The 13,529-nt window shown below is 52.5% G+C and overlaps 1 protein-coding gene across 4 annotated transcripts; it reads right to left on the bottom strand.

The window, feature by feature from the left end:
- Positions 1–565: 565 nt before the first annotated feature.
- fxr2 (FMR1 autosomal homolog 2) lies at positions 566–12,976 on the bottom strand. Of its 4 annotated transcripts, none has more exons than XM_062449049.1 (17): positions 12,247–12,976; positions 9,061–9,113; positions 8,062–8,155; positions 7,324–7,410; positions 5,962–6,110; positions 5,556–5,649; positions 5,341–5,457; positions 4,772–4,942; positions 4,534–4,612; positions 4,178–4,287; positions 3,551–3,637; positions 2,316–2,535; positions 2,047–2,226; positions 1,614–1,817; positions 1,265–1,372; positions 1,037–1,125; positions 566–947 (listed from the first exon to the last, which is right to left on the bottom strand). In XM_062449049.1, exons 1-17 carry the CDS (start codon positions 12,295–12,297, stop codon positions 837–839), a joined length of 2,004 nt encoding a protein of 667 aa, XP_062305033.1. In that variant the 5' UTR covers positions 12,298–12,976; the 3' UTR covers positions 566–836. The 4 variants fall into 4 exon arrangements, with proteins under 4 accessions (XP_062305033.1, XP_062305034.1, XP_062305031.1 ...); XM_062449050.1 differs by having other exon boundaries at positions 7,339–7,410; XM_062449047.1 differs by having other exon boundaries at positions 4,127–4,287; positions 12,247–12,975.
- Between the last annotated feature and the right edge of the window lie 553 nt (positions 12,977–13,529).

Genomic DNA, 13,529 nt, shown 5'->3' with positions numbered 1-13,529 from the left:
CCTCTCCTCCATCTGCCTCTACTGGTCTGTTCTCTCTTTAGGAATAAAAAGAAAAGACAGAACACCCATCCTCCATCTCTCTCTTCTCACTCGTGAAACAAACGGAAAAACAACAAAAAAAAAAACTCAGAAGTTTTTTTTTAACAATTATTTTTTTTTTTTTTCAAATTCAAGGCACAATGTCTATCAATTATCACCCATCCTCCTGTCAATCTGTATGTCTGCCTGTCTGCCTGTCTTCACTCTGAGGTTCAGGACCTGAAGACTCCTGGCCACCTCACCGCGACGATGCTAGCTCCCTCATTCCTACATCAGCCGCATTTGCTGTCCTCCACAGGCTGTAACACTGTTCAGAGATTCGTCTGTTCGACCTGGACGATGACCTCAAGTTCAAAAACCAGTGAACAAACAAAAAAAAGAAAATGAAATAAAACAGATCGAATAGAACGAACCGTTCAAGAAAAAAAAAAAGAGAAAGAAATTAAGCCTTGTCCTGTTTCTCGTTGTGACAGTATTTCTTTTAAAATCAAGTCGTATCCACCAGCTCCTTTTTGGCAAGCTAGTCTTTTCTTTTTTACTTTTTATTTTATTTTAAATAAGCACTAAGCACTGATAGATAGGATACATACACCGTTAACGTGTGTTTTAAGTAGATGCTTGTCATTTTTTTGTACTTTCCCCCCACTCTCGTAAGTATGAATTTCAGGTATTTTGTCAGGTATTTTTCACTCATCCTGTTTTAAAGGTTTTTAAGTTAATGCAAGCAGGGACAGAGTTTGCCATGAAGTCTTGCTCTAGACATGGTGGTGGGTCGTTAGGGGGCGTGTCCAGACGCTCTACGAGACGCCGTTGACCAGGGTCAGGGTCTCGCTGGGCGTGGCCATGCCGTTGCTAGGGGAACGCTTGGCGGGCGTGCGCTCCTCCCTCTTGGTGCTGCTGCCGTTTTCCTGAGAGGGACAGACGACGATTAGACGTGCTGCGTGAAGGAGTGTGTGCGTGTGTGAACGTATGCGCGTGTGTGTGTGTGTGTGTGTACCTTGGGCTCGGGTGCAGCGGGTGTGTCCTTCTGGGGCAGGGTCTGTCTGCTCTGGGACTCTGCCCTGGAGATGTAGTCTGCCACGGTCACTGCAGAACACACACCATCACTCTGGACACTCAGGATAGCACAAGTCCACTTGGACAGAACGGACGACTCGGGAGGCTGTGGGTGTGTGTGTGTGTAACAGGACAGAGGGAGGGGAGTGAGGATGGGGGGGGGGCTCACCGCTCTCGGCTGGCTGTCTGTCGCGGCTGGCCGAGCCGCCCTCGGGGCGGTTGCCGCGGTTACGGCGGCGGCGGCTCCTGTTGCGGCGCTGTGGGCGTCCCTCTTCGTCTGGTGGAGAGATGGAGAGAGAGATGGAGGGAAGGGGGTGAGGGAGACAAAAGGTGGATGTGATCTAACCACTCAGGCGCACCTTTTGGCCTTTAATAAATAACATATGTTCTGAATACCTTAAAATACCACTGATATTTAAAGATGGAAGTGCGCTAAAAAACACATCTACAAGCCAAAGACACCGCCCAAGACGGCACCAGTAAGGAGGACATCCATAACGGCCACCTGTCTTTCTTACCAAGCCCGTTCTCGTTGGGGCCGGCCTGGCCGTCCGACTCGTTGGCGGCGGCGTCCATCACACTGGGCTCCTGGTCGTTACGGCGACGGCGTGAGCGTCTCCGGCGGTCGCCGGGAACCCCGCCCTCGCTGGCGTCCGTGTCTCCGGCCAGCTCGCCCTCCCCCTCCAGCAGGGAGAAGGGGTTACTGTCGGGATCTTTCAAGACTGGGGAGAGGGGTGACAGGAGGAGAGAGGGAAGGGGGTAGAGAGGGTGAGGGAGACACAAAACATGCCATTTAGACCCCTGTATTCAGAGTTGCGAGATTTGAACTAAGAAGGTGCCGGAGTCAGAGTGCTTAACTGTGCCAGCCTGCTGTACTACAGGGAGTCAGAGAGCTACAGGGAGTCAGAGAGCTACAGGGAGTCAGAGAGCTACAGGGAGAGAGAGCTCTACCTGAGCTGATGGAGTTGGTAGGCCTAGAGCTGGGGCCTCCTCGGCCACGCCCCGTGTTGGTGCCCCGCCCCCTGCCACCGCGACGGGAGCCCCTGTCGTCCCCTCCCACGCCGCGGGGACGCTGGTCGCGCTCCGACACCTCTTCTGACTCGGAAGCGTTGGACAGCTCAGAGTTGGTGCCTGAGAGGAGCGGGAGAGAGACGCACGCAGGGTCAGGGAACAGGCCGCGGAAGAAGACCACAGGATGGGAGTTGTAGTTCTTTCCTCACCGTATCCGGAGTACTGGGAGTTGGAGGGCCTGCGGCCCCGGCCGCGGCCCCCGTAGGTGCGGGAAGTGTGGAGGGAGTTGCTGCTCTCGTCCGTCAGGTAGCCCTTCTCCCGGTCGCCGCCCGGGCCCCCGGTGCGAGCGGGCGCGGCGCGGTAGCCCACGCCGATCTGACGCAGCTGCTCGTCTATCTGGAGGCGCTCCAGGCGGAGCTGCTCCACTTCCTGCCGGAGAGAAGAAGAGACGGAGAGGTATGTTGTTGACATGCCATTTTGTGACGTGTACCCCTTTAAGAAGCCCTTATTAGTCAAACCTTGTGGCAATCTTTGTGGCAAACACACACAAATTCCACTTTCAAGAGCCAAAATTATTATCCCGGAATGGCAGCGTCTTTCTTTTTCAGTCAAGAGCCTTGGGGGGGAGGAGGGGGTGGTGGGGCGTCTAAGGACCGGGCCAAACTGCCCTGCCAGCATGCGGGTGGGGGGGGAGGAGGAGGGCTGAGCTAGGTGAGGAGGATGGTGGAGGAGGCTGTCACTTCAGAATGTGCCAGCTGCCCTCATCAACAACAGCTGAGTCTGGTGGGAGGTGCTCCACTGGGGTGGGGGGGGTATGTTATTTCTGGAGGCCCAGAGTCCAGATATCCTGTAATCTACACTCCTGCCCCCCCCCCCTCCTCACCCACAGCCTCCCCTAGTTCCCAATCCTAGACCCTAGCTGAAACAGAGAGAGAGGGGAGGGGGGGGGTCTATTTATAAAAGCACATGGGGTACGGGGCAAAATGAGGTGCTCTCAGCAACTTTTCCAACATGTAGTGGGGGGGGGAGGGAAGGTGAGAGAGGGGGGGAAGGGAGGCTGGTCACTCCACGCACGGGAACGCCCCCACATGGCTCCCTCTACTACCCTCTTGTGACCGCGACAGTCTATAGAGGAAGGTTGACTCACGTGGGTTAGTGAGTGGTTCGTGCCCTCTCTATCGCTGAACAAGAGCCGTTCCACCATTAACTAAACTACAGGCCACAGCAATGACAAGAGGCCCCCTTAACACACACCTCGTGGCCCTTCATGATGTAGACAACTAACCCACACATGCCTACCAAGAGAGACTCAGTGAGGCAGTGTTGGAGAGACTGTGCGAGTGCGAGTGAGGAGTGTGTGTGTGTGAGTGAGTGAGTGTAAGTGGAGAGGGAGTGATGGACAGTGTGAGAGAGTGTGTGTGTGTGAGGGACAGCGTGGGCTCACCTGTAGGTAGGCCACGTGGTACTCCAGGAGGGCCTGGGCATTGCTGATGTTCTCCTTGGTTCCCACAAACACAAAGGGGACCATGCCCTGAGGAGGAGGAAGAGGAGATGGACTGTTAATTAAGGTACCAATGCACATAAGGTACCATAGGATAAGGTCATTTTATGGACAGGGAACCCAAAACAATTTTAGTTGAAATAAAAAGAGATGACAAACCAGACATGGAAATGGTATACAGGAAAGCACACATCCATAGAAAAGCGCTGGCATGCCGCGACACTGAAAATGTCTGCCAACACAGACTGCCTCTAAACACACTGAAAACAACAAGACAGCTGCACAGGCCACTGCCGACCCAGGCGCCTGCCCTGGAGAGAGGCAGGTCCCAGTGGCCCTGGAGTCTGGCCCTGGAGTGGTCTGGACACACAAAAGGTGGCTGAAAGCTAGGCAGCAGAATGGAACACCACAGGACGTGTACACCCTGGTGCAGGGCGGTAGCAGGGGTAAGATTTGTGAGGAGGTGGAGGAAGGGAGGGAGGGTGGGGGGGGGTTTGAGTGGCCGAGCGCTCCATTCACCTCTTTGTTGCCAGCGGCAGTGTGGTCTCTGCCTGCCCCCTGCCTGCCTACCTCCTCCCGCGGAAGCTTTTTGTCGTTGTCCCCTTCGATGCGCACCCGCACCACGCCAGACTTGTCCACGATCTCCTGGATCACCTTGCCGTTTTTGCCGATGACCTTGCCTGAGGGACATACGGATCAGGGAGAGGGGGGAGATCAGGGGGTATGAGGGAGAGAGATCAGGGGAGAGGCAGAGAGAGAGATCAGGGTGTGTGAGGGAGAGAGAGATCAGGGGAGAGGCAAAGAGAGTTGCCTGCCTCCAACTTGGGGGAAGTGTAGAAGCAGCGGGGAAAGGCCCATCAAACTGTCTGTGCAGGCAGGAACACTAGTGTTTCCTGGACAGATAGGAAGTGAGAGGCTGTACTCACCTACGAGGTTCCTGGGGACCTGGAAGAAGTCTTCTTTGAACTCCAGGTAGACCCTGGCCTGCTTCACTGCTTCTGGGGTCTGGAGCACAGGACACACACACACCCATTGGTCCAGTCAGGAATTATGAACAGAAAACGCAAAGTTGATAAGGAGGTTTATGGACTTCTGGTGTATTTCTCTCACTCGCAGAATCACTCACACACACTCACTACACAAATTCCCTACACACACACACACCTCTCCGTAGATTCTGAAGGTGCAGCTCTCCTCCTCCAGCTCGATGGCAGTGACGCCGGACACCTTGCGTGCCTGCTGGATGTTGGCGCCGTGTGAGCCGATGGCCAGCCCCATAAGGTCCTCCCGCACGCGCACCTCCTCCTGGTAGGCCGACGCCAGCTGCTTACTGGTCTGGGAGAGAGAGGGCGCACGGAGAGGTGACCAAGACTGTGTGTGTGTGTGTGTGTCATTGAAGCTAGCTGTGTAATTGTATTACTTTTTTTTTAGTCATTTAGCAGACACTTATCCAGAGCGACTTACACTAAGTACAGGGACATTCTCCCCGAGGCAAGTAGGGTGAAGTGCCTTGCCCAAGGACACAACGTCATTTGGCACAGCCGGGAATCGAACCAGCAACCTTCGGATTACTAGCCCAATTCCCTAACCACTCAGCCACCTGACTCCCTAGCGACTCTCAATATCTACCTACGACAGCAACAGACTTGAGGAGAGTGGACATGAGAAGGGCTACACGTGTGGGCTGAACAGTGTGTGTGTGTGTGTGTGTGTGTGTGTGTGTGTGTGCCTACCTCCAGATGCTTGGTGGCCTCCTCGTTGCGGGACATGAGCATGAGCTTGGTGCGGATGCTCCGGAAGTGCATGTCGCTCAGAAGGGCGGCGCGCTTGACGCTGGTCTCGTTCGTCGACTGGATGGAGCAGACAGGGGGGGGGGGGGGAGGGGTGAGACAAGCAGCATCGACACCCTGAACGGGGGTGAGGCCGTGCCGGTGACCTGCATACTGACCAGCACGATGAGCTCGTGGGAGTCGGCGCTGTAGAAGATGCAGTTGGCTCCGATGGCTTTCCTGAACTCTTTGTGGATGTTGTCGTTGGCGCAGCTGTTGGTGACAATTCCCAGGATGGGGGGGGGGCGGAGGGGGGGAGGGTCAGGGCTTGTTGTTTTTGAGGGCTTCTTCACAACAACAACAACACCACAAGCTTTGGCTGCTGAGGAACGCTGACGTGACATAAAGCTCGACAGAGACAGCCTTCTAACTACTTTTGACTCTGCACCGCCCCTTAAAACCCTTTTAACAAAAGGTGCCACTTGGAAAAACCCGCATGCCAATAGTGGTTCCATTAGGCCCGGCTCCACGGCGGCGCACTGCGCCAGAGCGAGAGGCCAGGAGATGGAGGGAAGGGGCGCTCACATGTCTTGGAGGTCCTCGGGGATGCCGATGGGGACTTTGTGGAAGGAGGTCCGGGAGGAGGGGCTGTTGGGGTTGACGGGCCGGATGCGCTCCGACGTGACGATCTCGTTGTATGTGGCGTCGCACGCGGCGTACTCAATCACGTAGAACTGGGGGGGGGGGGGGGGGCAGACCAGAGACAGGCGCTCTCAGAGAGGAGGAACGGGCCTCGCTGAAACAGACTTGCTCTGTCCATTACCGGGTTTAAACACCCAGTTACAGTTTGTATTCAATATATTTGAATACATGTTTTAAGATTGTTTTATTATTATTATTATGATTCACTATTTAGGGGAAACCATAAAAATGGCTTAAACCAACTTGAGTGCATGGAAAAGGTGTTGAAACAACTACTAGACAGCAACTGCTTTAGTAGTTTGGTTCAAACAAGGGGAACACCAGGCAAGTTAAACGAGACTGAAATGCTGCATTGACTCCACACACAGGGGCATTTATCCATCTGCCACACTGGAGATTCATGGGGAGGGCCCCAAAGTTTATCAGAAAATGACACCTTGCTTAATAATTCATTAAAAAAAACGTTTCATTTGTTTGATAAATGAGGCAATTCTCCTTTCCCCTCAGAAAGAGAGAGAAGTAGGAGGGTTTGAACACCACACACACCATGCTCCAGAATTTAAAGCCATCGGTTAACACTCAACATTCCAGCAGGCTCTTATCACTGATCCAAAATCATCTCCAGCAAAACAGAGAACCTGCTGCTATCACCGCCTACCACCCCACTGACCCAGTCTTTAACATGGTCACACACACACACACACACAGTGTTTCATGTTACGGTGTTGCTCATCCCACCATGTGCTACCTAACATGCATTACAGCCTCTGACTCGGGTTGATCCTACAGGGGACAGGGAGGGTGAGACTGTGTGTGTGCGCGCGTCTGTGACTAGCAAGTGTGTTTCTGTGTGAGCGTGTGTGTCTGACTAGTGAGTGTGTGTTTCTGTGTGAGTGAAGATGTGTGTGGCTGTGTGTGAGACTGAGTGAGGGTAAGTGCAAAAAAATAAAATAATAATCCATCACAACTTTCTCAAGGAAGAAATAACTCATTGGAAGCCACCAAATGAATCTCACCACACATGGATGAATTCAATCTTTAAAAACCTTTTGGGAAGGAAACAAATCCTAGCTAATATGGGGTTCTCTTAAGACATCATTTCTCATTTTCAATTAGATTTCTCATCTCATTTTCACCATTTCTCTTGGTGGTGAATCCCCCCCACCATTATCAAACACACACCCCTCCCCTCTAAGTGAGTGGCCCCCATGCCGGCCCCCGGCGTGATCCCGGCCCCTGACTCACCAGTCCCTGACTCACCTCTCCCTTCATCATTCGGACCCGGGCCAGCCACCAGCCACACGGCTCCTGCTCATTGGCCCGCGAGTACACCTGGAGGAGGAGGGAGAGGGGGGAGAGCTTAGAGGGGTGCATAGTGATGCCACGCTAAGAGAGAGAAAGACGCGTCCTGTCAGGGGTGTGGACACGGAAACCGGGGGCAACCACAGACAGGAGGACAGACGGGACAGGAAGTCAAATCAGACACTGGAAAACAAAGAAGAAGACCTCCCCTGGACTGTCGAGGCTGCTTGGCCATCGTCCACGTCTCCCAGCCAGGGAGAGACACGCCAGCTCTCCCCCCATCCGGGGTCTACAGCCTGGGAGAGTGGACCAGGTTGAGGGGACGGGACTGACTGGAGGGTGATGCTGTGACGTAGACCGCAGTCTAGAGGCGGTGGCCCGATACTGGGGCTCTAGTGAAGGCTGGGAATCCATTCTAATCATGTGCCTAAATTGGGACGGCTGGTAATCTGTCGCCCTCTCCCTTTCCCCTCCCTCTCTCTCCCTCCCTCTCTCCCCCTCTCTCTCCCTCCCTCTCGGTGGAGGTGAGGTGCGCAACACGCTGGGTAATCTCCGGCAGGACAGGGGCTCGTGGGGAATCTCCAACTATGAATGGGAGTATGCGTGTGTTTATGAATGTGTGTGTGTGTGTCCGACAGGTGGGTGGAGGACATAGTGGGGTAGGGGTGGGGTCCTTCCTACCTCCACCTCCTCTCCCTCGCCGATGTCCTTGTGGTAGTCTGCTGGGGGAGGTAGACGAACGTCACTGAAGGGCAGCTGTCTCTCTGGCTGCCAGCTATAGGGGAGAGAGACACAGACACAGAGTGAGAGAGAGACACACACAGAGTGAGTAAGAGGTGTAAAAGGGAGAGGAAACACAAACCAACACACCTGTCAGTCAGCTCCCAGTCAACAGGCTGTCAGATACATCTCCCCCCCCCCCACCCACCCAACAACTGCGGACACTGCTCACACACCAACACCACTTGACGTTCTATATAGGCCTACTAATGTATTGCTTTAGGGGATGTACACTACCATAACCAAGCATTGGGGCAAAGCAGTCCTCATCATACAACAACATGTGTGCTACGGTACTGCACAACCAGAGACTCCATAACTACCTCTGTGGGAGAGGGGGGGGTGCAGCCCAGGCGAGGCAGGGGCTACTGTCCTACCCCCTCATGCCTGCATACCACTGGGGACTATTTTTAGGGACGGACCCCCTGATCCGACAGGCGGGGTGATAAGAGGAGAGGGGGCTGGTAGGGGACAGAGGAGAGGAGAGGGGGCTGGTAGGGGACAGAGGAGAGGAGAGGGGGCTGGTAGGGGACAGAGGAGAGGGGGCTGGTAGGGGACAGAGGAGAGGGGGCTGGTAGGGGACAGAGGAGAGGGGGCTGGTAGGGGACAGAGGAGAGGGGGCTGGTAGGGGACAGAGCAGAGGGGGCTGGTAGGGGACAGAGCAGAGGGGGCTGGTAGGGGACAGAGGAGAGGGGGCTGGTAGGGGACAGAGGAGAGGGGGCTGGTAGGGGACAGAGCAGAGGGGGCTGGTAGGGGACAGAGGAGAGGGGGCTGGTAGGGGACAGAGGAGAGGGGGCTGGTAGGGGACAGAGCAGAGGGGGCTGGTAGGGGACAGTAAATAAACAACTCAGGTAGTTTTTGGGGTAGAGGCCAGTGATTGTGAGAAGGGAAACCACCTACTTGTTTTCAAATACTATTGTGAGGGAGTCTTCATGGACATCCTTGATGAAGCCCTGAAAAACAGAGAAAAAAAACAAACCAACAAACATTAAGATCAACGCCCGGTTCTTTTAATCCCCTATGAAACATCAGGCGGCCCAGCCGAGCGACTGTGTGATGAACACAGTTGGGCGCACACACAGACACAAGACCAGTGGAGGAGCTTCTTAAGGGGGAGGGCTCGTCTAGCACGTCAGCCTGACACCTCTCTCTGACTGCAAGCTGCGAGGGGGAGAGAGAGAGAGCTTCGCCGGTCCTTTCGACAACACACACACACACACACACACACACACACAAAGTGTGTTCAATAAAATGTGAGTTAGTAGTGTGTCATCTGGGTGTGACTTGATGAAGAGTATGAGAGAAGTGTGTGTGTGTGTGCACGCGTAGGCTGCAAACCCACATGTACACATTCTACAAACTTGCGTACCGCCCTTCGGTTCGTAACGCAGGCAGCATGTGACTACCGGTGGCCACAGCAGACAGCCATCTATAGTGAGGACATGACACTATCCATGATCAACTGCCAAGTGAAAAAGAGAGGAAAAATAGATCTATATCTGTTGCTCGTCCATCACTGCCCTCCACAAATCTGTCCTCGTGCCCAGTGGCTTTTACATGGGGAGGGGGTGCCTCGGTGACACTACCTTATATGGGACCGAGGGGGGTCTCTCGAGAGGGAGAGCCAGGCGTGCGGAGATGGGGAGAAGGATTTGACATTTCACCTGCTGGAAGGGGGGGGGGGGGGCGTCCGTGCCCCAGAGAGTTGGCTAAGGTTTCAGGAGCACGAGTGACTAGTGTGAAAGCTGGACAGCTCCTAGCACACGAGGCCCAACCCAGGCCCCTCAGATCGGAGCTCTTTCAGACAACCCTCAAAAGTCTGACTTGTAACAGCTCTACTGGTCTTCTGGAACTCCCTGGAGCTGACCAGAGATTCAGATTTGAGGGGGGGGGGGAGTAACTGCCACTGTATCTGACAAGACAAGCTACAGAGGCTTCCTTGTGGCACAGCCCTTCCAGCTATTTATTAGCCAGTGAGGTAAAAGCACAAACGTACTATGCTCGATTTCTGGCTAAGAAACGATGAGGGCAATATATCAGTTATCAAACAGTCGACCTCTCCCCAGACGAGGGGGCAGGTGTCACGTTCAGGAAGTACTCTGGGATCAAAGGTCAGGCAAGCCCCCCCCCCCCTATTTGGAGTGACTGTGGTCACAAGACCTGTCAGGGTGGGGGGGGTGACTGGAGAGTTCCGGTGGCCTCGTGGTGATTTGATGACCCTCGTCCTCGCCCATGTGCTGGCCCACATGTCCCTCTCCTCTTAGGCTGGAGAAGGAGCTCTGGAGTGGGCATGACGGGGTTCAGGAGTGCCCTAGGACTGAAGGACCAGCCCCGGGGAAACCCGAGGGGTCGTCACGTGGATGCTGACAGATGCAAGAGCACTCGAAGAGTGTCACTGTTATTTTCTATGACTCTTAAAACAGATGGCCAAAAACGTTTGGTACAACATATCCAATTTAGCACATACACACACACTGTTCATCCTAAATAGAACCTGACCCAACTGACCTAAATTGTCTACTTCTAGAAAGCCCCTTTAAAATCAAGAGACAGCCGAGTTAGCCTGTGTTAGGCTGGTAGCTTGCGGTGTAGATGGGTAACGTAAATGAAGAGGTAGATGAACAGCGTGAAGTGGAAAATGTCTCTTCACGCCAGCCTGAGAGTCCAACTGTCACCTAGTAAAACTGAGAAACAGGTGAGGCAGAGCACGAGGAGTAAATATAGGCCAGAGAGTCTCGACGCCGCGCTCTGCCCCACCAGGGGAGCAAGCAGCAAGATGGAGGACAGGGAGAGAACGAGAGAGAGAGAGAGAGAGAGAGAGAGAGAGAGAGAGAGAGAGAGAGAGAGAGAGAGAGAGAGAGAGAGAGAGAGAGAGAGAGAGAGAGAGAGAGAGAGAAGAGAGATGACACAGGAGATAAGACAACAAATAATCAGTAAAAAGACGAAAACCTAAAACAGGAAAAGTTGAGGGGATGGGAAGGAAGGAGAGGAGGGGGGGTGGTAACGGGACAGGACGAGGAGAAGGACAGCGGGCAGTGTTGAGTGTTTGGTGTTCAGATTAGCAGCAACTGTTCCTGTCACACCTGCTTTGGGTCCTCAGCCCTGGGCTTGGTGCAGCCGAGCCATTTGATGTGTCATAAGGCCATATGACTTAAGCACAAGAGGCAACATGCTAGGTAGGCTGTTCCACCAAAATCGGATCCACAGCAACTAGCTCATGGAACTGGACTATGACTGGAAGGGAAAATGAGTGATCAAATAGTATGATCGAGTGTGTTATGTAGTAGATGTTTCTAATACATTGCTGGGGAACAATTGTGTACAACAAAGATGGTCCCAATACCATGTGAATGGGCATTTAAGTAAACAGGCAGTTTTGATAGACATGGCATTCGAGCTAGAGAGCAACAGGGGAAAAAGGCTGAATAGGTAGCTACCCATTTCTGGAGAAAAAACGCTAGGCACATTTTTCAGCAACTACTTTTCTAGAGCCTGGCATAACGTTTAAGGGCTGTCTTAAGGTACTGACACATTATGTACATAATTGTTTTGTGAAAGTGCTCGGCAACATACTTATCCTTTTCTTGCCTTCTCCCTGTACAAACTTTAGCTAGCTAGATAGGAGACTTAACGAAAATAAATGTGTGTTGCTAGCTAGCGCGCAGGCTAATATTAAAGTATCCAACCCAGTGCAAGGAGTGTCCGGAGACATTGTCATCCAGTTACAAACTATCAAGTTAACTCGCCCAAGAAGGTATCAAACAGTGCAATAAGAAAGCTTGTTACACACAACTAATGAACTGTTTTGAATAAACATGTGAGCTTTGTCGAAGCCTGATGTGCTAACAAGAAGCTACGCTATCCATACGACGTTATCGTTTGTCTAGCCAGGCCTCCTAAAATGATGCGACTCTAGAAATTCTGGTTAGCTACCTAGCTTACGTCGTTAGCTAGCTAGCTGACTGGCCTAGCTTAGATGACCATCTTGCTAGCTACAGAACAAAACAGTTTGTCCTTCCACCAGTTTGTCTAACACTTGCAGACCAATTTCTCCTTGCACTAAGATTTGCTTGTCTAAATGTTTACCTTGTAAAAGGCCCCATTCGAGCCGCGAACTTCCACCGCCAGCCCGTCCATAGTCGTCGGTAGATCCCCACGACTATGCTTATCTGAAGCCGCTAAGACTCCGTGTGCGTCCGGTACCACCCCCAGCTTCGCTGGCCCGTCGCCGCTCTCCGGCCGCTTGTGGATTTCCAGTGTTTCGGGTGGTGGGAGAGGGGCAATGGTGAAGGTGTTGGGAGTTGGATGTTGATACCAACGGGTAACGTTGAAACGAAGATCCGACCCCCAGCAGTCTACTTCAAAACGTTGGCTGGCTACTTAATTAGCCTCACTAGCTTGATATCTTGCTCAAGCAAGGTACTGCGCTTAGGAGCAACACGGGGCTGTCAAGTTGATGTCGCTTCAAGAGCAAATTTCACGCTGGTACGCTAGCAAGCTAACGTTATGATGCTATGACGAGGAGGGAGGATGTCGTTAGCAAATAGCCGGCTAACCTATCTCGCTTATTAGCCAGCTAAGACCACATTGATTCCGTGCAAGTATTCTAGAGTAAGCCAATACAGACGTCGCAGTGAAGTATTAGAAGAAAGTCGTCGCCGGGGATCCTTTTTCTTTTATGTGTTGTAATTTGCTGCGAAGTCCCTCTCCCGAACAAACGTTTGTGGTGCACTATTGCCCGGCAACTCCTTAACTCCAACTGCCCGTCCCCACAAACGCACGCCGACGGAGTGAATGAGAATGGGACTGAATGACCTCGAAAACCCCACCCCTCACTCAACAAAACCCACCCAAAGGCCTATATCAGCCATATCATTGGTTAATACACTCGTCTGTCAACCAATGTTATCCTTTATTGGTTTGGTAATTAAAGGCTGGTCCATGTATTGTCCAGGGATAGATCCGCATATATTGGTGATACTGTCTGTCAGTTAAGTGGTTGCCCAAATTAAGGGATTCAATTCAGATCATGAATAACCACCTTTTAGAATGCCAAGCCCAGTGTGAAACGGATTACTAATAACAATCTGAAGTTCACAGAGACACACAACACGTTTTCATTATTTTTTTTTGCTTTACCTATATTTTGTAATATAAATTGGTTTGTTCTTTATGCCTATTTTTTTTTTCATTACATCTCGTGATAATCAGCCAACCATGCCTACGCTTCACAAACAGGGGCTGGCTGATGTCAGTGTGAGTGATAGTTGAGCAGCAGTCTTAAAGAGAGCAAACAGTGGTCAGGAAGTGACAGCACAGAGGCACTCTCACGAATATTGGCCGACATAAGCAACTTTTCTTAGCTCTTT

Source organism: Osmerus eperlanus, chromosome 23, assembly GCF_963692335.1.
Source record: "Osmerus eperlanus chromosome 23, fOsmEpe2.1, whole genome shotgun sequence".
NCBI classification, from domain to species: domain Eukaryota; kingdom Metazoa; phylum Chordata; class Actinopteri; order Osmeriformes; family Osmeridae; genus Osmerus; species Osmerus eperlanus.
The sequence above is the reverse complement of the archived record's forward strand: the minus strand, read 5'-3'. Positions and strand labels throughout refer to the sequence as shown.